The sequence below is a fragment of the Hypanus sabinus genome, chromosome 4 (genome assembly GCF_030144855.1).
Source record: "Hypanus sabinus isolate sHypSab1 chromosome 4, sHypSab1.hap1, whole genome shotgun sequence".
NCBI classification, from domain to species: domain Eukaryota; kingdom Metazoa; phylum Chordata; class Chondrichthyes; order Myliobatiformes; family Dasyatidae; genus Hypanus; species Hypanus sabinus.
Genome location: NC_082709.1, coordinates 183,733,791 through 183,760,521, shown reverse-complemented (window position 1 = coordinate 183,760,521; position 26,731 = coordinate 183,733,791). Strand labels below are relative to the sequence as shown.

Genomic DNA, 26,731 nt, shown 5'->3' with positions numbered 1-26,731 from the left:
CAGAGTGGTCAGCTATGTGTGGAACCGAAGGAGATGGGAGAGATTTTGAATGATTTCTTCTCTTCGGTATTCACTAAGGAGAAGGATATTGAATTGTCTAAGGTGTGGGAAACAAGTAAGGAAGTTATGGAACCTATGACAATTAAAGAGGTGGAGGTACTGGCACTTTTAAGAAATTTAAAAGTGGATAAATCTCCGGGTCCTGACAGGATATTCCCCAGGACCTTGAGGGAAGTTTGTGTAGAAATAGCAGGAGCTCTGACGGAGATCTTTAAGATGTCATTAGAAACGGGGATTGTGCCGGAGGATTGGCGTATTGCTCATGTGGTTCCATTGTTTAAAAAGGGTTCTAGAAGGAAGCCTAGCAATTATAGACCTGTCAGTTTGACATCAGTGGTGGGTAAATTAATGGAAAGTATTCTTAGAGATAGTATTTATAATTATCTGGATAGATGGGATCTGATTAGAAGTAGCCAGCATGGATTTGTGCGTGGAAGGTCATGTTTGACAAACCTTATTGAATTTTTTGAAGAAGTTACGAGGAATGTTGATGAGGGTAAGGCAGTGGATGTAGTCTATATGGACTTCAGCAAAGCCTTTGACAAAGTTCCACATGGAAGGTTAGTTAAGAAGGTTCAGTCGTTAGGTATTAATGCTGGAGTAATAAAATGGATTCAACAGTGGCTAGATGGGAGATGCCAGAGAGTAGTGGTGGATAATTGTTTATCGGGATGGAGGCCGGTGACTAGCGGGGTGCCTCAGGGATCTGTTTTGGGCCCAATGTTGTTTGTAATATACATAAATGATCTGGATGATGGGGTGGTAAATTGGATTAGTAAGTATGCCGATGATACTAAGGTAGGAGGTGTTGTGGATAATGAGGTGGATTTTCAAAGCTTGCAGGGAGATTTATGCCAGTTAGAAGAATGGGCTGAACGTTGGCAGATGGAGTTTAATGCTGAGAAGTGTGAGGTTCTACATTTTGGCAGGAATAATCCAAATAGAACATACAGAGGAAATGGTAGGGCATTGAGGAATGCAGAGGAACAGAGAGATCTAGGAATAACTGTGCATAGTTCCCTGAAAGTGGAGTCTCATGTAGATAGGGTGGTGAAGAGGGCTTTTGGAACGCTGGCCTTTATAAATCAAAGCATTGAGTACAGAAGTTGGGATGTAATGCTAAAGTTGTACAAGGCATTGGTAAGGCCAAATTTGGAATATTGTGTGCAGTTCTGGTCACCGAATTATAGGAAAGATATCAATAAATTAGAGAGAGTGCAGAGACGATTTACTAGGATGTTACCTGGGTTTCAGCAATTAAGTTACAGAGAAAGGTTGAACAAGTTAGGTCTCTATTCATTGGAGCGTAGAAGGTTGAGGGGGGATTTGATTGAGGTATTTAAAATTTTGAGAGGGATAGATAGAGTTGACGTGAACAGGCTGTTTCCATTGAGATTAGCGGAGATTCAAACAAGAGGACATGATTTGAGAGATAGGGGGCAGAAGTTTAAGGGAAACACGAGGGGGTATTTCTTTACTCAAGAGTGATAGCTGTGTGGAATGAGCTTCCTGTAGAAGTAGTAGAGACCAGTTCAGTTGTGTCATTTAAGGTAAAATTGGATAGGTATATGGACAGGAAAGGAGTGGAGGGTTATGGGCTGAGTGCGGGTAGGTGGGACTAGGTGAGATTAAGGGTTCGGCACGGACTAGGAGGGCCAAGATGGCCTGTTTCCGTGCTGTGATTGTTATATGGTTAACTGCTGTAAAGCATTACACTAACTGCTATATTACTGTGTTGATGGGAATATTAAAAAGTATGTAAGGATAGAGCTGCCAAGAGATTGATACGCTCCATGGAAGCTGCACTACACAAGGTCAGGAACATCAGCTATGAAAACCACCTTTGCCCCATGCCCAATGCATCTCAGCTTACTCACATCACCAGGTCAAAGTCCATAACTTCCTCTCTGTCAATAGTGTATTAGTATCTTCACCTCCGTGACTGCAGCAGTTAAAAAAGGTGTCTTACCAATGTACTCCCAAATGCAAACAGAGAAAGGATTAAGGGTAGAAGGCAGAGGAAGGTCGTTCAGAAACATAATGGAGTGTTACAGATCTGGGGGGATGCTGGAGGACCAGAAGTAATAGAAACCAGAGATGATTAATTCAGAGCATGGTGTGAGCATGGAACAAGCCGCCAGCGGAACTGGAGGATGTAAATTTGATTGCAATACTAAAGAGAAGTTTGGATAAGTACATGGATGGATCCAGGTGTAAGTCAATGGGACAGTCTGGATGGTCAGAAGGGCTTTTTTTCTGTGCTGTAGAGCTCTATGACTCTAAGATTACTGTAGCAATACTTGCCTGCAACATCCTTGCAAATCTGGTATCACACTTGCCAATCTCACCCCCCCCCCCCCCCCACCAATTAACCAAGCTGCACACTGTTCTCAAAGTGTGGTCTCAATATTCCTCATTCCTCAAAAATTAAACTGTCGGCCATATGATCTTATTAACCTTTATCACCACCATAATAGATTTGGCTACTTTTGACCCTTTTATTTTCTGATACTATACAGCTTCTTGTCTTTTTTATAAATATGCAACTTTTAAAATAATTTGCCGGCAGGATGTCCATGCCTGAAGTTTATTAATGTCTTATCATTTTACCACAGTCACCCCCATTTAGAAATTACTGTAATGTCTGATTTCATGTTACAAAGGAAAGATTATGAACGTGAACGTTCTCCACAATTGTCCTGCTACCTTTTATGACTTCAAATAGCCTAGCTTCTGCTTTGCACTCAAAACAACCTTGCATCCAGAGTCAGAAAAACCCAAGAATTGATTATGAACTCGAGGAAGGGGAAATCGGGAGAACACACATAGCAGTTCACATCGAGGAGTCAGCAATGGAAAGGGTGAGCAGCTTCATGATCCTAGGTGTGAACATCACTGAAGATGTTCCCGGGGCTCAACATGGATGCACAATGAAGGCACACCATTGGCTATATTTCAATAGGAATATGAGACTTGGTATATCACCAAAAACCCTACAAATTTCTGCAGATGTACTGTGGAAAGCAGTTTGACTGGTTGCATAGGCAGTAGACTACCCAGTATCGATGACATCTTCAAAAAGGCAATGCCTTGAGCTGATGGCATCCATGAAGAAGGGCCCTCACCATTTAGAACATTTCCTCTTCTCCTTATACTTTCTTCAATGAGGAGGTACAGAAGCCTGAAGATACACAATGTCTTAGGAATAGCTTCTTCTCCTCCACCATCAGAATTCTGAATGGACCATGAACCAACCCATGAACACTACTTTACTATGTTGCTTTCGGACTATTGATTTTTTCATACTGTATATTCATAATTTTTAGAAACTTTTCTGTATGTAATGCACTGTACCACTGCCAAAAAACAAATTTCGCAACATATGTCAGTGACAGTAAACCTGATTCTGATTTAAGCCAGCCAGCTACCTCTGTTTACCCCCTGACTCTGTATTCTGACTTTACACATCATCTTTGTAAATAGTCCACAGAACAATTGGTATCCTTTCCAGCTTTGAATAAATGTTGAAGCAAGCAGAAAAGTAAGACTCTAATGTTTAGTCTGCACCTACTCTTATGTTATGACTGACCCGACAGAAATCACTCCATTCAGTAACAATGACATTCGGTAAGCTTGTTGATCACTAAAGGATTAACAGGGAAAGGGTAATGGTTCAAAGCCACCTGCTGCACTTTGTATTCAAAGCCTTTAGAAAGATCCTCACACAAGAGGTTGATTCACTCCCCTCTCATGAAGCTATTTTTGAAAAGTGCTCTCATAATACAGCTAGCTACATTCTTTTTAGCAGCTATATTGACAACAGGCTCATGTAGCATTATATGGAACAGAGTAACTCTTGGATGTTCTCAATGTTTCAGGAACAGCTTCGTCCCCTCTGCCATCCAATTTGTGAATGGACATTAAACCTGTGAATACTACCTCACTACTTTTTAAATTTCTATTTTTGCACTACTTACTTACATACATATATATTTTATATACATCTACACATTCCCTGTAATTCATGTTTTTTCCCCATTATGTATTGTATTGTACTGCTGCCACAGTCCACAAATTTTACAACATATGCTGGTGAATTAAACCTGATTCAGATTCCTCTATTGATCCCCATTACATTTTCAGTTTATTCATAGAGCACGGAAACAGGATCATCGGCCAACATGTTCATACTGACTGTGTTTCCCAGCAAGCTAGTCTTGTCTGCTCATGTTTTACCCACAGCCCTCTAAATGTTTTTTTCCATCCTTACATAGATGGCGTTTAAATGGTGTTAATATGCCCCTCTCAACCTCTATTTCTTGCAGCTCATTCCAAATACTCACAACTCTTTGGTTGAAGAAATTGCCCTGATGTCTCTTTTAAATCTTAAACCTATGTCCACTTGTTTTTAACCTCCTCTGCCAGAAAAAGACTATATGCTTTGACCTTGTCTATGCCGTGCAGGCAACCAAGGGTGGCACGATAGCATAACGGCTAGCATAATGCTTTACAGTGCCAGGGATCAGAGTTTAATTGCTGCCACTACCTGCAAGAAGTTTGTATGTTTTTCTTGTGACCATATGGGCTTCTTCCAGGTGCTCTGGTTTCCTCCCACCTTCGAAGAGGCATGGGTTAGGGTTAGTGAGTTGTGGGCATGCTGTGTTTATGCTGGAAGTGTGGAGATATTTGCAGGCTGCTAATAACATATCCTCAGACTGCATTGGTCATTGACACATATGTATGTTTCACTGTATGTTTTGACATACATGTGATAAATAGTTCTAATTTTTGTCTTATAGACTTATCTCTATCATGTCAACCTTATCTCCTATGTTCCAGGGCTTCTCATAGGTCATCTCCAATTTCTTCCATGGAAGTGATGCTCCTCTATGGTACAACATACAAAACTTCCCAGCAGTGTACACAGTGCTGAAATCTTCTGCTGACTTCGAAATTTCTCAGTAACAAAACTAAACTGCTTCTACTGTTATTGTTGGCAGAATCTCAGATTGTGACAAGGAGGTGTACAGGAGTGAAACAGCACAACTGGTTGCGTGGTGCCACAACAACAACACTGGACTAAAATTCAGCAAGATCAAGGAACTGACTGTAGGCTTCAGGAACAGGAAGTTGAAAGAACACACAGCAGACCTCATGGAGGGTCAACAGTGGAAAAGGTGATCATTTTCAAGTTTCTGGGCGTCAACATCTCTGAGGATCCATCCTGGGTCCAACACATTGAAGCAATCATGAAGAAGGCATGTCATTGAAGAGCTCATCATTGGAGCCTCCCTGCCCTCTATTGTGGACCTGTACTCTTCCAGGTTGAAGAAGAGGGCGGGGAACATCATAAAGGACTCCTTCCATCCTGCGCACGGACTGTTCAAACTGCTTCCGTCTGGTAGGCGCTTCAGATCCCTCCAGACTAAGACTAATAGGCACTGGGGAAGTTTTTTCCCTACTGCGGTCACTTTGCTGAACAGTTAACTGCCGGCTAACTATTACTTGGATTGCACTACTTGTATGTATAATCTATATTTTCATTTATATCTATCATCTGTTATGAGCAGAGAGACAACATCTGCTAGAAGTAAATTTCTTGTATGTGCACAGGTACTTGGCGATTAAAGTCTGATTCTGATTAGCTCTACTTCATCAGGAGCTGGAGAAAATTTCTACCAATGTTCAGTGGAGAGCTTCACTGCCTGGTATGGAGACTGCAATGTATAGGATTGCAGGAGGCTGTATACTCGGCCAGCCCCATCACTGATACAACTCTTCCCACCATCACGAATATCATGCCTCAAGAAGGCAGCATCTATCACTAAAGACTCTCAGGACATACTCTCTTCTCGTTACTACAATCAAGGAGGAGGGCACAGGAGCAAGAAGACCCACACTCAACGATTCATGTACAACTTCTTCATCAGCACCATCAGATTCCTGAACGGTCCACAATAAGGTGAACACTACATCATTATTCCTTTTTGCACTATTGCTTTTGGAATTTATAGCATTTTTATATCTTTGTAGTATTGCAGCTGCAAAACAATACATTTCATATCATAGAAGTCAGTGATAATAAACCAGATTCTGAACACTTAAGCTTCTGATGGACGTGAATGGTGTTTGACCCTCAGATCAATTATTTGCCACCAGAGGGAGCTGCAATGCAGGATGGCAAAGATAGGAGTGGAGACAGAACTATTGTCAGCGCACGAAAAGGAAAGGACACGATTATGCAAGGGTTCCAGATAATTCGGCTATCAGTTAATCGAGGTAGCTGTCTATTTGGGACGACTCCTAAGAGCACACAACAGCTGGGATTTCCTTCGCTTATTTGGGAGACTGTTGCCAAACAGTTTTGAACCAGCATCAGTAGCATGCAGTTCTGTGGTCATTAGAGATTACACTGTGTTTAGAATGATCAGCTTTTAAATAGCATCAACTGCATGTGTTTGTGTCAAAAAGCAGTGATTTTTGTCACTGATAGTTGGCGAGACCTAAGTCCAAAGTTCGAAGTAAATTTATTTTCAGAGTACACATATACAGTATATGTCACCAAATACAATCTTGAGATTCATTTTCTTGCAGGCATACACAGTAATTCCAAGGAACACAGAAGAAACAATGAAAAGCTGCACCCAACAAGATGGACAAACAACTAATGTGCAAAAGACAACGAACTGTGCAAATACTAAAAAAAAGTACAAAATAAGTGAGCAATAAATATCGCAAAGATGAGATAAAGAGCCCTTGAAAGTGAACTGTGTGAACCCTTTCAGTGATGGGGCAAGTGAAGCTGACTGAAGTTATCACCTCTGGTTCAGGAGCCTGATGGTTGAAGGGTAATATTATTCCTGAACCTAGTGGTGTGGGTGCTGAGGATCCTGTAACTTGTCCTAAAGGGAGCAGTGAGAAGAGAGCATGGTCTCAGTGGTGGGGGTCCTTGACCATGGATACTGCTTTCCCACAAAAGCACTCCATGTAGATGTGCTCAATGGTGGGAAGAACTACGACAATTCAGAACTGTTATGTTCACTGCATTCAGGCTTGAAGATGCCAGAAACAGCCAATGTGAAAATTAAACTATTTCACCACTTCAACAAGTCAGTAATTACGAAGAATTTGAAGGTATGGACAATCAATCATCTTGAATGTTACAATGAAAATGCAGATTCGATGGATACAATCATCTAAAGTAGTGGTCGCCAACCCGTCGATCTGCGAGACTTTCCCAGTTGATCCCGACAAAAAATGAAAAATAAATACACAAATACTGTCGTGAGATTGTTTCCGGGTTGCGGGGTTTTAGTTCCCTTCTTTCTGTCCAGTGCGCATGCGTATAGCTCTCCCGCACTACACAGTGTAATTCACTGGTTCCCAACCACCGGGCTGTGAGGAAACGATACGAGTCAGCTGCACTTTTCCTCATTCCCTGTCAACCCACTGTTGAACTTGAACCCACGTGAAGTCATCAGGCAACTAAACACCCTTACGCCAGGGATCACCAGTTGGCCTCCAGCGGCCGGCGGGAAGTGCCGTCACTACTGGCCTGGAGCGTTGCCTCTGAATTTGTTTAGCACACTGAACCTATCTTCTCACCCCACCCACGACCAGCTACACCTGGCCAAGGTGTCTGGCAGTGGGCGGGCGGGAGGCTGAGTTCGGGCCCGGAGGCTGTCTAATGAGGCAATGTCTCAAAACTGCTTCATTACCGAGTCCAAGCACCCAGCACTTAAAGACGAACCCACTGAGTTTTCTCAGCGGAAAAAATATGAGCAAGTGGGACAAAAGCCGAGAGCTGTGAAAAGTAGAATAGACTGGATATATGGAACCTGCTTCGAGTATCGCTGTATGCCAGTTGTGTTTAACACTGTCGGCTGATCCGCAAGAATATTATCAATATTAAACTAGTCCGCGGTGCAAAAAAAAGTGGGTACCCCCTGTGTTTATATATTATTTCTACTTCCGGGTTGTGGGGTTTTACTTCCAGTCTTTTCTGCCCTGGTGCGCATGCGTGTAACTAATTGATGTGGGGTCGATCTTGCCTTTTACTAAGGCCGAGGTAGGGGATCTTGGGCTTAAAAAGGTTGGTGACCACTGATCTAAAGCATTATACGAAGCCAGTCCATTACCTGCACCAGGTATCAGCACTGATTTAGACTATAAGACCATAAGATATTGGAGCAGAATTAGGCCATTTGGCCTATCAGCCATTTCAGCAAGGCTAATCCATCTTTTCTCTGAGCCCCATCACCTGCCTTCTCCCCGTATCTCTTCATGCCCTGACCAATCAAGAATCTATCAACCCTGCCTTAAGTATACATAAAGACAGCCCCCACAGCTGCCTGTGGCAATGAACTCCAGATTTACCACTCTCTAGCTCAAGAAATTCCTCCTCAGATCTGTTCTAAAAGGATCCCCCTCTATTCTGAGACTGTGTCCTCTGGTCTTAGACTCTCCCACCATAGGAAACGTTCTCTCCTCATCCACTATCAAGGCATTTCACCACTGGATAGGTTTCAACGAGGTCACCCCTCATTCTTCTGAATTCATATGAACATAGGCCACGAGCCATCAAACACTCTTCATTTAACAAGCCATTCAATCCTGGAATCATTTTCATGAACCTCCTTTGAACCCTCTTTCAGCATACCCTTTCTGAACTAAGCGGCCCAAACCTGCTCAGAATACTTCAAGTGAGGCCTCACCAGTGCTTGATGAAGTTTCATCATTCCATCCTTGCTTTTATATTCTAGTCCTCTTGAAATGAATGCTAACATTGCATTTGCCTTCCTCACCACAGACTGAACCTGCAAATTAACCTCTAGGGAATCCTACACAAGGACTCCCAAGTCTGTTTGTGCCTCAGGTTTTTGAATTTTTTTCTCCATTTTGTTCAATTACAGTCAATCATAAGAACATGATGGATAAACTCCTCCAGTGACAGCTATTATGAACTAACAGCATTAGCGTTTGAATTTATTCTTTGAAAATGACTTGGAAAATATGCAGTTCGGGTGGTTGGTTTGAGTTGCTTTCTGATCCTGGCAATCCATTTGCAAATGTTTCATTACCTCCGAATGCTTGGCCTTTATTTACTTATCAATCAGTTAAATGGGCGTCATTACAGAAACTTGATTATGACGTAGGGAGGGGGTCTTGTGCTGATTAGTTGTGTGGCGAACTCTGTGTGTTGCCAATGTGGGAAGAATTCCAGAAACGCATATAAGTATATAAAAACCAAGCATTATGAAGACGATCTACAATTGGACAGCCCACTGACAATGTCTCCTCATATGGTGACAAAATGTTTGCAAATGGATTGCCAAGATTAGAGAACAACTCAACCCAACCAATTCATTCCGTATTTCATAACTCTATACCTTTTAACTATTTCCATGAACTTAGGCAAATTAGGGCAGCCTAATTAGGGACCAAAATACACTGTTTCTGATGCATCCCAATTAACTGTATTCAAATCAAATGATTACATTTATTGTCATATAAATTATTTATAATTAATTATAATTTATTCTCTATGCCATAAGATAGGACACAGAAATGCAAAGTGCAAAATGACCCCACCACTGAGCACACTTACATGGAACACTTCCACAAGAAAGCAGAATCCATCATCAAAGACACCCCACTCCAGGCCATGTTCTCTTCTCACTACCACCATTGGGGAGGAGGTACAGGAGCCTTAGGTTCCTCAACACCAGGTTCTGAGAAGCGTTCCATTGGTTAGGATTGGCCATGGATGTTGTGTCCTAGCTGTCTAGGTTAGCAAGCCAATACTGTACGATATGAAGAGCAAGCTGTTGCCATACAACAGGCTCTCCCTTTCCACGTAGCTGATGAATCCAAAGAAATGGCAGGGAATGAATGATACAGTTTGGCATCAGTGGCATCACAGGAGTTGCCAGTCAGCATTGAACCAAAAGATTCAGGGACAGTTATTACTGCTCAGGCTCCTGAACCAGCATGGATAACTTCATTCGTCACTTTGCTGAACTGATTCTACAACTTACAGACTTGTTTTTGAAGACATTGCTACTCAGGTTCTCAGTATCATTATTTTTTTTATTTGCATAATTTGTCTTCTTTTGCAGATTGGTCAAAATGTGTATGGTTGTATATATGTACTTTGATAATAAATTCACTTTGAACTTTGGTTGTGTGTCAGACTTAGCGTGTAGTTTTTCATAAATTCTATTATTATTTAATTTTTCCTGTAAATGCCTGCAAGAAAATGAATCTCAAGGCAGTATATGGTAATATATATGTATTTTGGTAATAAATTTACCTTGAACTTGAAATAAAGACAAAGCCTCAAACTTCAATCAGACTGCACTGTTGTCACTGCCATCCTTGCGGACCTCCACTTACTAACCTTCTGTTTTAAACTGAATTACTTGCAATTGGTCCTTCGACCTGGATAAACTAACATTATAAGTGGTCGGAGTGTACTCGTGAATCGTTAAAAGCTGATTTATTTTTGCTTCTCTTCTTAATGTTTTCCAGAGCTCTACTGAGCCCCCCTGCAGACAACTGAGACTCATGGACAGATAACCTGACAACTGTCTGTAAGGAATTTGTACATTCTCCCGACCGTGTGGGGCTCCTCTGGGTGCTCTGGTTTCCTCTAACATCCCAAAGAGCATGGGTTAGTAGGTTAATTGGTCACAGGGGTGTAATTACGGGTTCCCTGGAAGGGCTTGTTACAGTGCTGCATCGCTAAATAAATAAAGTTCCACAGGGATCTGTTCTGGGACCCACTGCTCTTTTGTGATTTTTATAAATGACTTGGATGAGGTCTACGTCACATGTGGAGATACTTCTAATTCCCAAATTTTTTGTGTAATGCTATGGATTTCTAGCATCTGCAGAATTTGTGTTTGAGATGTTTTTCTTTATTTTTTATTTATTTAGAGATACAGCACGGTAACTGGCCCTTCTGGCAATTACATCCATGTGACCTACTAAAACACGTCTTTGGAATGTGTGAGGAAACCGGAGCACCCAGAGGAAGCCATGCAGTCATAGAGAGAACATACAAACCCTTTACAGTGGTGGGAACTGAACTCAGGTCACTGGTGCTGTAATAGGGTTATGCTAACAACTAAGCCACCATGTCTGAGGCAGTTTACTTTTACACAGTGAATGTTGGGTGCCTGGAATACACTACAGGCATGATGATAGAGGCTGATACAGTAGGAACATTTAAGAGTCTCTTAAATAGGCACATGGATGTACAAAAACAAAAATGGAAAGTTATGGGCTCTGGAAGGAGGAAGGGTTCAATTGATGGTGGAACAGGTCAACACAGCATCTGTCATCTAAAATTTGAGAAACATCTATTGACATACAATGGAGAGCATACTGGCTTTTTGCATCTCGGCCCAGTGTGGGAAACACCAATGCCCTTGCAAAAAGTAGTGGAAACGGCCCAGTCCATCACAGGAAAAGCCCTCCCCACCATTGAGCACATTCACAAGGAGCACTCTTGCAGGAAAGCCACATCCATCAAGGACTCCCCCCATCCAGGCCATGTTCTCTTCTCACTGCTGCCAGGATGGTGGTACAGAGCCTCAAGTCCTACACCACAGGTTCAGGAACAGTTATTACCCTTCAACCATTGGGTTCCTGAACCAGAGTGGATAACTTCACTCACACCAACACTGAACTGATTCCACAAACTATGGACTCACTTTTAATGCTTCTACAACTCATGTACTCAATATTTACTGCTTTTTTTTTGTATTTGCAGAGTTTGTTGTTTTATGTTCGTGTCTGTCATGTGTGGTTTTTCACTGATTCTATTGTGCTTCTTTCTATTTATTATGAACGCAAGACAATTTTTTTTACTAAAAGAATAGGTGTTGTCTGGAACTCGCTGACAGAGGAGGTGGTGGAAGAGGATACCACTGAGACATCTGAGAGATTGTTAGATAAGTAGATGAACAGTTGGGAAGTGGGGCGGGGGGGAGATATTGATTATGCTCAGACACAAGGGACATTGAACTTGACCTCGACCTCATGTTTCAGTCCAAAGATTCTGGATCAAAGTACAGTACCTGTTGCTGGGCTGTACTATTGTGTCCTATGCCTCGACCAGAAACATCAACTTGTCCATTCCCCCCACAGATGCTGCCTGACCCACTGAGTCCCTACAGCAGACTGTCTCAAAGTTCAAAGTAAACTTAATATCAAAGTACATATATCCCACCACAGATTGATTTTCTTGCTGCCATTTATAGTAAATACAAGAAATGCAATAGAATCAATGAAAAACCATCCTCAACAGTACAGACAACCAATCTGCAAGTGAAGAAATCGAGGATCCAACTGCACAAGAAGGTATTGAGACCAAGGTACTGAAGCTTATTGATTAGCGTTGAGGGGATGACGCGGTATTGAATGCTGAGCTGTAGTTGAGTATCCTGATGTATGCATCTTCGCTATCCTGACGTTTGTTACTTCAGGTTCCAGAACCTGCAACCTCCTGTGTCTCCGATCAGAGATAAGACCAGAAGACATAGGAGCAGAATTAGGCTATAACTACTGATGCTTTAATTAATTAAGAACCTATCAAGCTCTGCCTTAAATACACCCAATGACTTGATCTGCAGCTATTGGTGGGAATGAATTCCACAGATTCACCACCCTCTGGCTAAAGAAACTTTTCCTCATTTCTGTTCAAATGGATTAATTTCAATGGCTGTACTCTCTGATGCTAGAATCCCCCACGATAGGGAACATCCTCTCCACATTTGCTCTATCCAGACCTTTCAATTCCTTATATACATTTACCTTTTCATTCCTTATATACATTTACCCTTTCATTCCACAGAATGAAAAACTGCAGACTGAAGCACGGAATCTTGCTTAGATGATAAAGACATGAGAAATACAGCAGATACTGGAAATCCAAAGCAATAGACACAAAATACTGGAGAAACTCAGCAGGTCAGGCAGCATCTATGGAAGTGAATAAACAGTCAACCTTTTAGGCTGAGACCCTTCAAAATGAGAGCTCACTTATTTTCACCCTTTGTACACATCAGAGGAAAGTCTCTGCACTGCAGGTCCTACTTGCAGGCCACCCACCTTTTGATTATGAGGCACATCCTGTGGATCAATTGGTGGTACATAGTTGAGGACGAGTCTTCGAAACTTCAGCAGGTTAAACAATGACTACAGGAAGAAGGAACAAGAACAATACATTAGGATCAATGCTGGAAATTTACATGGCAAATACTTAGCACAAGAAGCCAGGCCAGGCAGTATCTATGGAAAAGAATACAGTTGACGCTTTGGGCCAAGACCCTTCATCAGGACTGCTGAAATTTTATGACATGTGAGTGATGATAAACCTGATTCTGATATGTGTCTCTATTATGGGCTGAGAGTGGTAAGGAGGCAGAGAGAGGGGAATCACAGTTGAGTAAAGGAGAACGGAGGTGAGGTGATGGCCTCCATTACTCAGAGCTGGCCATGAATGTTGCATCTTAGCTGTCTAGATATGCAACCTTGGGCAATACAATATGGAGCATGAGCTGTTGGCCCATGTAGGAAGCTCCCCCTCTCCATGCATCTGATGAACCTAAAGGAACAGCAGAGACTGATACAGTTTAGTACCTGCAGTGTTGCAGGAGTTGCCAGTCAGCATTGAACTCAATGTAGGACTGCATTAGGGACTCGAGCTCCAGTTTCTTCCCTCGAAGTTTACCCCCGAAGCCATAAGACCATAAGATAGAGGAGCAGAAGTAGGCCATTCAGCCCATCAAGTCTGCTCCGCCACTCCATTATGGCTGATCCAATTCTTCCAGTCATCACAACTCCCCTGCCTTCTCCCCATAGCCTTCCCCATGAGTGGGTATAGCCACAGGCAGCGGAGGATTGAGATCAGAGTCTTCCTTCTCTTAAATGAGCTGGCAAGCCCCATCAGACTTAAGTGACTGGTTTTAAGGTGCCGGTAACCCACCTTTGCTGCATCTCCTGTCATTCGAAACAGTTCCAGTGGGCTTAGTAGCTCAGCCACACGTGAAGATCAGGAGCTGGACTTGGTTGTTAGAGCTATTTGAGGCACATGCCATTGGGAGCATTTAATAGACAGTGGCAGCTTATCCCCATTACCACCCCCAGCTATAACAACCTTGGCACAGTACTGTATATGCACAAATGCAATGAAAAACAAGCAGTCACATCATAGGTACATTGGGTCAAAGTTCACAGTAAATTTATCATCAAACTATCGACTGGTTACTATATATTACCTTGAGATTCTTTTTCTTGCAGGCAATTTCAAGAAAAATATAACAATGGGATTTTAGGAAAACTATACATAAACAGAGACTGACAACAACCAATCTGCAAAAGAAGACAAACTGTGCAAATAAAAGTAATACTGAGAACATAAGTTCATAAGTTGTAAAGAGTCCTTGGAAGTGAGACTCCTGGATAGGTACATGGAGCTTAGAAAAACTGAGGGCTATGGGTAAGCAACACACACAAAATGCTGGTGAAACGCAGCAGGCCAGGCAGCATCTATAGGGAGAACCGCTGTCGATGTTTCGGGCCGAGACCCTTCGTCAGGACTAACTGACTATGGGCTATGGGTAACCCTAGGTAATTTCTAAAGTAAGCATATGTTCGGCACAGCATTGTGGGCCGAAGAGCCTGTATTGTGCTGTAGGTTTTCTATGTTTCTCAAGGGAATTGAAGGGTGGGTAGTTAAAGGTTGGCTTACACTGCAAAGCCCAGAACGCTTGAATTAATATAAAAAAGAACCAAACGACAGAAAGAAAGATAAGTTAGAAAAACTACAGTCGGCCCTCCTTATCCGCGAGGGATTGGTTCCAGGACCCCTCATGGATACCAAAAGAAAAACACGGATGTTCAAGTTCCGTCAATGCTGTGGACCTTAAGACCCAGAGGAATCCCAGACCTTATTTAACCTGTCTTAGTGCAGTGGATATTAGGACCCAGCGACAGAGCTCAGAATCCGCAGTGTTTCGGTTCACAAAAATAACCATGATCACGATTGAAAATAAAGCGGAAATAATAAAGCGATCAGAAAAAGGTGAAACACTATCAGTCACTGTAAGAGCGTTAGGCTACATCGATCAACGATCGGAACAATTTTAAAGGATAAAGTGAGAACGGCTCTGCCCCGATGAAAGCTACAATTATTACTAAGCAATGAAGTGGTTTAGTTATTGGGTTTTGGGGTTTTGAGTTTTTGATCCTCCACGTCAACCTGGCACGGATAGAAAGCTCACTTGAAAGTGGTCTGTTACCGGCTTGCTCCGAGCCCGGCGCTGAAACAAACGTACTTAAGTGTTTTATATGCATAGAAAGGTAAAATACATACTATATACTAAAACAAACGTTTGACTAACTGACGCTAAATAATACCGGATGTACCTGTTCTGACTTACTTAGTAAGAAAACTCCCGATTTTTTTCGATCCCGATTCACGATAACCCATGCACATCCTCCCGTATACTTTAAATCATCTCTAGATTACTTATAATACCTAATACAATGTAAATGCTATGTGAAATAGTTGTTATACTGCATTGTTTAGGGAGTAATGACAAGAAAAAAAAGTCCGTACATGTTTGAACAACAAATGCTGAAAGAGCACTTCTGGGTTTTCTCGATTCGCGGATGCAGAACTCGCGGATAAGGAGGGCCGACTGTATATTTCTGTAGTCATAAGAGAGACTGCAGACCTGGAACTCACGCAAAATGCTGGAGGAAGATGAACTTATTGTTCGAGGCCAGATCCTTCGTCAGTACTGGTGAAGTTCGAATGTTCTTTTAAACAGGAATCATCATTTTAAGGTGAGTGAAGGAAAGTTTCACTGAGAGATATCAGATATAATAAAAATGATGAGTGCACAGAAAAACACCCAGGGGTGATGGTTGAGGCTGATGCATTAGCGAGTCTCTTAGGCACATGAATGAAAGAAAATTGAAGAGGTTTGGCCATGTTTGAAGGAAAGGTTAGATTAATCTTGGAGTAGGTTTATACAGACTGGCACAACATTGTGGGCCAAAGAGCACAACATTGTGTTGTATTGTTCTATATAATTTAGGAGACCCAGCACTTAATTCCAACACAATGGAACAATAACCAGATGTTCCATTTTAGTGATGTTGTCAGAGTTTAGTATTGAACTTGAGATGGAGGAAGTGCTCAGCTTTTATTCTAATAAATGGCATGGACCTTGGAGCAACTGCGTGGAGTTCTTGTCATCTCCCTGATGGAAGGATGGCAAGATGAAGGGTCTCAACCCATATCGCGGATTGCCCATTTCCCTCCACAGATGCTGCCTGACCTGCTAAGTTCTTCCAGCTTCTTATTTCTGACTGTAGGAATGATATGGTTGCACAGGGGAGTTAGGAGTGTTGATTCACCAGCATATCGTCTAGATTGGAAGGATTTAGTTCTGGAGAGAGAGGATAGGTTAGAGTGATGGAAGCTGAGAGGTGGTGTACTAACAGCTCACAAGATGATCCACAGCAGAGAGTCAAAGACCACCATAGTACAGAAACAGGTCCTTCCACAAGTGAACACATTGTCGTGCACAGACAGGGAAGATAGTGAAAATATTTTTCCTGTGGTAAGGGCATCGAAAACATTGTTTTAAGGTGATCTGAATTCTAAGTAATGTTCCCCGCACAGAAAAGGTTGTTACCAAATGTGGTGACAGAATCAGATACAATTATTATTTTTAAGAGACACTTGGACAAACGTAAAAAGATATGACTAACTGGTCTAGTGTAGTTGGGTAAAAGGGTCATGGTGTGATAAGGAGGCCGGTTTATGGGCTGTATATCATAATGATTCTATAAAAACAAGAACTAGCATTGACCAGCTACTCTATCCTTTTAGCAATGCCGATTGAGTGGTCATTACCGGCCAAAACGCCAGAGGCTGTTCCACTGCTCTTGAAAACCTGTCAAAATTTTCCAGCATCTGCAGAACCTCTTGCTTTTATGATCAAGTTTGTAGGAGAGTGGTGGGTTGGTGGAATGCCCTGTCAGAGGTGATGGTAGAGGCAGATACATTAGGGACATCTAAGAGAAGCTAGATCAGCACATGGATGATAGAAAAATGGAGGGTTATGTGAGAGGTTAAAGTTAAATGGAAATTAGAGTGGGTTAAAAGATCAGCACATATGGGCCAAAGAGCCTATACGGTGCTGTGCTGTACTGTTCTATGTTCACGCCAACATGTTGCACCAAGGTAGCTTAAGAGTCCACAGATTGCAATGGGTGAGGCAAGTGGTATCGTCTGTATCTGCTTTTCAGATACCGATACATTTATCACATGTACATCAAAACATACAGTGAAATGCATTTGCAATTCACCAGTGCACTGGTTATTGGTAGACAGTGGGGGAACAGCATGGCCTTGGTCATAGTGAGGACTGGGCCCCAAGACATGGTGTCACCTGTCTAAAGCTGCCCAGGAGAGCCATTGGAGGCAGTGCACTGCGCTCCTTTGGAGTGGCTCACTCCAAACTGGAGTCAGAGCTGCCCCCCAGTGTTCAGTCTGCAGAAGACAAGCTGCAACATGTTCAACTGCAAACTGCTGCAACATCCATCAACTCAGAGTTTTGGACTTTTTTTTGTATGACTGTATTTTACTGATATCTTATATGTGCTAGATCTCTTTTCTGTGCTCTTTGTGCCTTGTGTTTGTGAATGACTATTGGTACTGTGTTTTATACCTTGGCCCTGAAAGAACTCTGTTTGTTTGGCTGTATTCACAGATATTCATGTATGGTTGAATAAACTTGAACTACCAACACAACCTAAAGATGTGCTGGGGACAGTCCACGAGTCACCACATATTTTGTTTACTGTTTACCTGTGCTGCGCACTGCATGCTCTTTGAATTATATTTTCCCAGCTTATTTGTGGTAATATTTTGCTTCATGTGCTGTGCGTGGTAAATATTTTGTGGGTGCAATGTAGTCTGGAGGAATGGTCTTTCATTTGGTTGTGTATATGTACAGTCAGATTACAATAAACTTGAAGTTGAACTTGTTCATTCTGGTTCCGACATAGCAGATCCACAATGTTTTTGTGCATGGTTTCAGTCATAGAAACTGAGGTACACAGATGCTCAGACTGAGGCAGGGGTTACAAAGAGTCAGTGAGAATTACATTTTCAAGGAAACTTTGAAGGATTTCCTCCTATAAATATCTTGCCTGACAAAGCTCGGAGTAGGGTGCGTATGCTTTAGGAGGCAGGCATCAGGTGTGCAGATGATGTGATCTATCTACCAAAGCTGCTTCAAAAGGGGTGGGGAGAGGAGAACACAGACACTAGCTCACCTATCCTGCTTTGAAACATTATGAAGGAGACCAGAGGAATTCTCCCCCAACACCTGGACAAAATCTTAACACTCAACTAACCTGAACAAAATGATCAAAAAAGTTGAGCAATACAAACAAAACTCCGGAGGTCAGGTAGTATCTATGGAACAGAATAAACAGTTGATGTTTTGGGCTAAGATACTTCGTGATGAGCATTTGATGGCTCTGGGCCTTGCAGGAGATTAGAAGATGAGGGTGGGGTGAGAAACCTCATTGAAACCTATCAAATATTAAAAGGCCTATACGGAGTGGATGTGGAGAGAATGTTTCTTGTAAAGGGAGATCCCTATAGAACAGAGATAAGGAGGAATTTCCCCTGCAAGAGGGTGGCGATTCTGTGAAATTCATTGCCACAGATGGCTATGGCGGCCAAGTAATTGGGTATATTTAGAGTGGAGTTTGAAGTTCTTGATTGGCAAGGGTGTTGTGGTTATAGTGAGAAGGCAGGAGAATGTGGTTTAGAGGGATGATAGATCAGACATGATGGAATGGCATGGCATGGCAGAGCAAACTTGCTGGGCTGAATGGCCTAATTCTGCTCCCATGTCATATAGTCTTATCACCAATACAACTGAGATGTGTTGCATTCCTAATTCCTGACACACTGAGCTGCATAATTTGGCTACACCTTGGTATGACATTCCGTGCATCGGGCACATACTTATGATACCAGTGCAATGAGAAAGTATTATTTCTATTCTGAGGAAGCTGAGCATTCACAAATGTGCTCCTGACAACAGAAGAATCAATCAGTAATTAAGAGACGCTGAAAGAGCAAAGTACAGTTAAAGAACTTTTACACATGCCAAGTTATTCATTGGCCACTTTGCTACTTGAGGTTTCAAGAGGAGCAAATGTACAAAGCAGGCTCAGTGAAATCTCTCGGCACTATTAATGATAAATAACTTTTTATAAATTTGGAATCCGATCTGTGCAGTGGAACAGAGTCAGGATTACTTGTTTACACCCATGGTGAATGGCAGCTGATGCAAAGCGTGGGCACTTTCATAAACATGTTACATAAAAGTGCAGACAATATCACATGCATATGGTTCTCACCTAACACAGCTCAGGCTGACAACTTTCTCCCAGCTGACTCTACTCTACCAACCCAAGCTGCATTCCATACCTCACCAACATTCAGAGTTCCATTTATTTATCATGTTTATAACATACAGTTTCCATACATCTGAATGGCAGCCAAAGAAGATGCTTGGATTGAGCTTGCCCTCTTGCTCAGTCCTATACCACTTCTGGTATTGGAGAGGGAACAGAGGAGATTCATGAGAAAGATCCCAGAAGGCAACATATGAAAATCATTTAATGCCCTACACTCACTGGAGCTTAGAATAATAGAGGGGGTGGGGGAATCGCACTGAAACCTATTGAATATTGAAAGGCCTTGATAGAGGACTTTGCTGTAGTGGAGGGCTGTAGGACCAGACAGCACAGTCTCAGAATAGAAGGACATCTCTTTAGACCAGCGGCAAGGAGGAATTTATTTAGCCATAGGGTGATGAATCTGTGGAATTCATGGCCACAGACAGTTGTGGAGGCCAAGTCAGTGGATATATTTAAAGCAGAGGCTGATAGGTTCTTGATTAGTAAGGGTGTCAAAGTATACAGAGGGAAGGGGAGAATGGGGTTGAGAGGGATAATAAATCAGTCATGATGAAATGATGAAGATTCAATGGAGCAGAATTAGGTCATTTGGCCCAATGACTTACAGTGACAAGGATTCTGGACTCTGATGGTTTCTTTTTCACAGAATAAGACCATAAGTACATATACCAATGACTAGGCCTCCACAACTATCTGTGGTAATGAATTCCATGGATTCACCACCCTCTGGCTAAAGAAGTTCCTCCTTGTTTCTGTACTAAAGTCATTTTATTCTGAGGCTGTGTTCTCTGTTCCTAGACACCCGACACTATAGGAAGCATTCTCTGCACTTCTTGAAATAGAACTTCTGGCTGTTGTACCGTACTCCACTACTTGACCAAGAGTGCTGGCTCACACCATGCCTCTGTTGCCCATGAGAGCATCCACAGATCCTCCAGCACATGGTTGTGACTCAGCTATGTACTTCAGTGATGTTCCTGCAAATAGGTGTGGACTGAGTAGGTGAAGAAACACAAGTTTTTCAGTAAGTGTGGCAGAAGCAGAATATGGTATTGGAATTGGTTTATTATTACCTTACATACCGTTCATTAAGATCAAATTATTAGACCATAAGATCATAAAACATAGGAGCAGGACTGGGCCATTCTGCCCATTGAGTTTGCTGCACCATTCCATCATAGCTGATTTACTATTCCTCTTAACCCAATTCTCCTGCCTTCTCCCTGTAACCTCTGGTGCCCTTATTAATTAAGAACCTGTCAACCTCCACTTATACTCAAAGGCTCAGCCGCCACAGCTGTTTATGGCAATGAACTCCACACATTCACTACCTTCTGGCTAAAGAAATTCTTCCTGATCTCTGTTCTAAAGGGATGCCCTTGTATTCTGGTTGCTTTCTTCAATTCTAGCCAAATCTAAGAGGTGATGAGGATTCTGGAATGTGATTGCCCTAGAATTACAAAGCAGTACAGCACATAAAACAGCTGTTTTAGCCCACCTCCTCCTGCCTGCCTTAGACCCTTATCCCTTTAGTCCTGTTGAAATGCCTTTTAAATACTGAGTTGCCTGCAGCACCTCCTTCAGAGCTTGTTCCAGATGTTCACCAACCTCTGTGCGGAAAAACTCACCACTCAGATCTTTTAAATATCTCCCCCTTCACAATAAACCTGTGCTCTCTTGTTCTAGATTCCCCTGCCCTGGGAAAGATATTCTGACCAGAATCACAATCAGGTTTATTATTGTTGACATATGTCATTAAATTTGTTGCTTTGCAGCAGCATACAATGCAAGACATAAAAATTACAAGAACTATCCTCCTACACACGTCAATTTTTAAATCTCTGCAAGGTCACCGCTCAACCTCCTACATTCCAATAAGAATAAATACATCTGTTGTAGGAAAGCAGCATCCATCATCAGGGACCCCCACCATCCACGTCATGTCCTCTGCTGCCATCAAGAAAAAGGTACAGGAGCCTCAGTACTCATACCATTGGTTGAGGAACAGTCACTACCCCTCAAACAACAGGCTCTTGAACCAAAGGGGATAACTTCACTCAACTTCACCTGCCCAATCACTGAACTGTTCCCACAAGCTATGGGCTCACTTTCAAGGACTCTTCATCTCATGTTCTTGATATTTACTGTTTATTTGTTATTATTTCTTCTTTCTTTTTGTATTTGCAGTTTCTTGTCTTCTGTACTCTGGTTGAATGCCATAGTTGGGTGACTTTTCATTGATCCTGTTATGGTTATTATTCTATAGACTTATTGATTATGCCCCTCAGATTCCTTTTAAATACTTCACCTTTGACCCTAAACCTATGATTCTAGTTCTTGTCTCACCCAACCTGAGGGGGAAATGCCTGCATGCATTCACCCTAAATATACCCCTCATAATTTTGTTTACCACTAGTAAATCTCCCCCCATTCTCCTGCGTTCCAGGGAATTAAGTTCTAACCTATTCAATCGTTCCCTATAACTCAGGTCATGGTACATCTTTTCTGCACTCCCTCTGTTGCTACCAAATGAAGAAAAGTTTATAAACACAAGAGATTCTGCAGATGCTGGAAATCCAGAGCAACATACACAAAATGCTGGAGGTCAGGCAGCATCTATGGAGAGGAATAAACAGTTGACAATTCAGGCCAAGACTCTGCATCAGGGCAATTTTTATGATGTAGTTTCCAAGTTCAAAAACTCAATGATCACTCTTCATGCTGGGCAGTGCTTAGGAGTGCAAGCCTGACCACTCCTCCTGCACATAAATGCCTCCTCTTTGCAGAGATTCAGAAGCTTCTGGGTGTGCACGATCTGGTCCCTCAACACCAGCTCTTTGGTTAAGAAAGCACAGCAGCATCTCCACTTCCTGAGGAGATTGAGGTGAGTGAGGCTCTCCACTGCACTACCCCACCTTTTTTACAGGAGCACCACTGAGTGTCCTCTCCAGCTGCATTAGTGTCTGATATGGGAAATGCAGGCTATCTGACTGCAAGACATTACAAAAGACTGTGAGGACTGGTGAGAGGATCATCGGAGTTTCTCCTCAACACATCAGATCTGTCCTGTCTCTCCAAGTATCTCTTTGAATCCTTACCGACAAGCTGAGGTACCATAACATTAGGACTGTTAGGATGACAAACAGCTTCTTCCCCGGGACTGTAAGACTACTGAACTCCCTGCCACCACCCAGGCCTCATCATGTATGAAGCATCAGTAGCTTTATACTGTTTACTTTGTAATTTCTGTTGTATGTACACCTTATTATTTGTAGTAATATTACTTTATGCGTTCTTTGTGAGAGTTATATTGTATGTACTGTGTTGTGCACCCTAGTCTGGAGGAGCATTGTTTTGTTTTGCAGTATACGCATGTACAGAATGACAATAAACAGAACTCGAACTTGGCTCACTGCATTACAAGACCTTTCAAGACGTTTAACTGAAAATTGCATAACATTATACAATTACAAAATAAAGCAGTAGATGCAGAATTGGATGAGCGAATACTCAACTTGAACCCATCATGGAATTAGCAGGGGCTTGGGATGTTTTGGTTGGGGTGCGGGGGAAATGGGCAGCATGGTAACCTAGTGGTTAGCGTAACGCTTTGCAGCACCGGCTATAAGATCAGAGTTCAACTCCTGCCACTTGCCTGTAAGGAGTTTGTCCGTTGTGGGGTTCCTCCAATTGCTTCGGTTTCCTCCCACATTCGAAAGACATACAGATTACAGACAGACAGACTTTATTGATCCCGAGGGAAATTGGGTACAGTTAGTAAGTTGTGGGCAAACAATGTTAGTACCAGAAGCATGGTAACTGTGGGCTGCTCCTAACACATCAGACTGTGTTGGGTCATTGACAGAAATGATGCATCTCACTGTACGTTTAGGTGTATAATTGATTTACTTGTTTATTTATTATATTTTATTTATTATTATAATTTTTTTTCTCTCTGCTAGATTATGTATTGCATTGAACTGCTGCTGCTAAGATAACAAATTTCACATCACATGCCGGTGATGATAAACCTGACACTGATTCTGAATTGACAAATAATCATTTAATTTCCTCACTGATCTGGAGGGGAATGGAGAGCAGAAGGGCAGTTAAAGATTGTGAGTATAAAGTGCTCAGAGAAGTAGCAGAAGCATCATCATCATGTGTCCTGTCCTATAACGTGGGCAATCTTGGTCCTATGACATCGATTGCTCATGGCAAATTTTCCTACAGAAGTGGTTTGCCATTGCCTTCTTCTGTGCAGTGTCCTTACAAGACAGTTGACCCTAGCCATTATTAATACTCTTCAGAGATTGTCTGACTGGTGTCAATGGTCACATAACCAGGACTTGTGACCCGGATCAGGGAGTGGGGAAGGGAATTGGAGATGAGTGTTGAAGAAGTGAAGAAGCAAGTGCTGCACCTTGCCCATGAGTGACCTGTAGACTAGTGGAGGAAAGGAGCATTTTACACCTCCTCTAGTACAGACACATCTCCACCCTGCCAACCAACAGCACAAGAATAGGAGTTTTAAATTAATCACTGAGGTGGTAAACTTTGTTGAGAATAATCGTGCTTGCAAGTACATTAAAGGAGAATGAAATGATTGTTAATCCAGATCCAATGCAACATAAAAAAATAAGCATAAAGAACATGATAATTAAAAAGAACAATAAGCGTAAATACACAAGATTAGCTTACGTTCATAGATTGATTGTATGTCCACAATGTGATGCTAGGCACAGAGGTGTCTGATAGGAAATGATAAAGTAGTGGTGATTGGAGGTATGGAGGGGTAGGTTAGTGGGTGGAGGTGCTATCAGCCTTATTGTTCTTTAGTCTACTATTCCTGATGCGGATGCCACATAGTCTCCTTCCTGATGGGAGTGAAACACAGTCCAAGAGCAGGACTGGTGGGATCCTTCGTGATATTGCTGGCACCTTTCTGTATTTATGACCTTGATGGCATGTAGGCTCTATTCCTCGAGATGCCAAACAGGTTATAGTGCAGGGGTTCTCAACCTTTTTAAATCTATGGACCAATACCGTTAAGCAAGGGATCCATGGACCCCTGGTTGGGAACCCCTGTTACAGTGGAACTTGCCTGGAATCACTGCCATTTGGGTGTAACAGAGGCAAGAAAAATCAACATGTAGCCAGTGGGGGGGGAAATGGGATTTGAAGGGAGGGTGACATTAGTGAATAACATCTAAGTGTGCTGGAGTGGAAACCTCTCAGAAAATAAATACGGTTCGTTTACAGCAACAAATGGGTCAATCAGCTGAGAACAGCCACCTGATCCTCCAGCTCAGTATCACTTCCAGAACTGCTCGTTTCCAAACCACAGTTCTCAGCCAGTCTCTGCAGTGCTGGGCAGTACAAGGCCAAAGGGTGAGAAGCAGGAATGGCGAGGTAAGGGGTGGGGGGGGGGGGCAGTTAGCTGAGGTCAGGAACACAACTTACTGTTTCTTGACTGTCTGCGAATCCACAAGTCTGCTGGAGACTTGGAGGTCAAAGATGGGCTGCTTTGAGGTAAGAGGACAATGTGGGTGGGTGGATGGGACAAGTGAGTTGCATCACCAATCAAAGTAATAGCACCAAATAGCTGGAAATGCCCTGGGCTTAGTGACCAGCACTTCATAGCAAGTCGTTATGTTTATCCTTCCTAAAGAATCTGTACCTTTGATTGTGAGTTCTCAAGATTCAGGAAGTGTTGCCATTTGGTGCTCAGCTCCCAGTAGGGTCACCTTGGTGGTAATATCAAGAGAGAGATTCAGAAAAAAGAGCAATACAACCAAGATATCAATGGTGTAGCTGGTGGAAGATGATAACACATCGCAATGGCAGAGGAAGGCTACGTCTGTGAACAGTCACAGTCGTCTTGCACTCCATGCCAATGGACCTTGACCCCAATCTCTCAAGGACCATGTGGAGGCCGCCTGTGCATCAGCCTCCCCATATTAAACAAAATCTTTCACAAGCATTCTCAACTAAAGGAATCCACTTAACATCTGAGATTAAGTCCAGTGCCAATAAGCAAGTGGTGATGGGGGCAGTACTGCGAGGTCTGGACAAGCCTAGGATTCATGGTGTTGAGTTTACGAAGGGCAACTGGAGGAGAAGAGTGCTTATTCTTGCCCACAATGCAATAAAATATGTGGATCCTGGATCAGCCTCTACAGACACCTGTGGAATCACCTACAGACACCTGTGGAATCACCAACAGGAAACCCTTTAGATCGTGTTCAACACGAGCGATGGCACAACCACTATATTTATGTAACGCGCTGTAAGATTTCACTGCTAATGTGATGGTTTCTCTTTAGCAGCAACGTTTGGGTTATGACTAGAGATAACGGAGCTTTGGAATATGGGTGATCCAATGAGAGGGATGTTGTTCTTTCTTTTGGGGCTGGGTGCAGGGATGTTGGTCTTTTGCCGGGGAGAGATGAGGAGAGAAGACACAAATGGAGAGAGCTGGTAGACCGCCAGATGGAGTGGACTTGGAGTGAGGGTCCAAAGATCGGTTAAGCTTGGAGGTCGACGGGAAACCAGTGGACTGAACCGTGAGCTCCAACGTTGCACAATAGACTATTTCATGAGAATGGGCCCTTTTCTTTTTTTTGTTTCTTCACTAACCATATAGTTAAATTAAGAATTATAAAGCTCAATCATTTAATTGCATATCATGTACTGTCTGTTATTTCGTGGTATTGATTTGCAACAGGGGACACATCACACAGCATCCACCCAAACAAGATTTAAGTTTGGCTGGGCGAGGGCCGTCTTCCCCTAGATTAAGCCGCTAGCTGAACCAGGAGTTACATTTGTGGTGATAGCACTTTTCTAAACTTCTTGTATTCTGAAAAGATACTGGCAGGTTGGACAGCAAACCATCAAGAGAGGAAAATGGAGACAGTTAACATCAGTGTTTAGGCAAGTACTTGAATCCATTATTAAGGACATGTTTAAAAGAGCTGTTAGTATAACATGATTAGACGTATACACTGAAAGGAAAGAGGAAGGATTAAATAACAAGTAACATGAAAGTTACAACCAGTGAGGTGCATCATGGATCAGGACTAAAGCCTCTTCCGTTACAGTCAATTTTAATAAGTGAGCCATGGATATTAATCTAGGTTTG

The 26,731-nt window shown here is 42.4% G+C and overlaps 1 protein-coding gene across 4 annotated transcripts in view; it reads right to left on the bottom strand.

Annotated features, from left to right (window-relative positions):
• Positions 1-26,731, bottom strand: part of usp25 (ubiquitin specific peptidase 25) — a 224,423-nt gene that overhangs the window by 132,729 nt on the left and 64,963 nt on the right. For all 4 annotated transcript variants that reach the window (XM_059968975.1, XM_059968976.1, XM_059968977.1 and 1 more), the window contains one exon: positions 13,177-13,263. In XM_059968975.1, the coding sequence (XP_059824958.1) occupies positions 13,177-13,263 (87 nt within the window). The remainder of the gene's footprint in view (positions 1-13,176; positions 13,264-26,731) is intronic.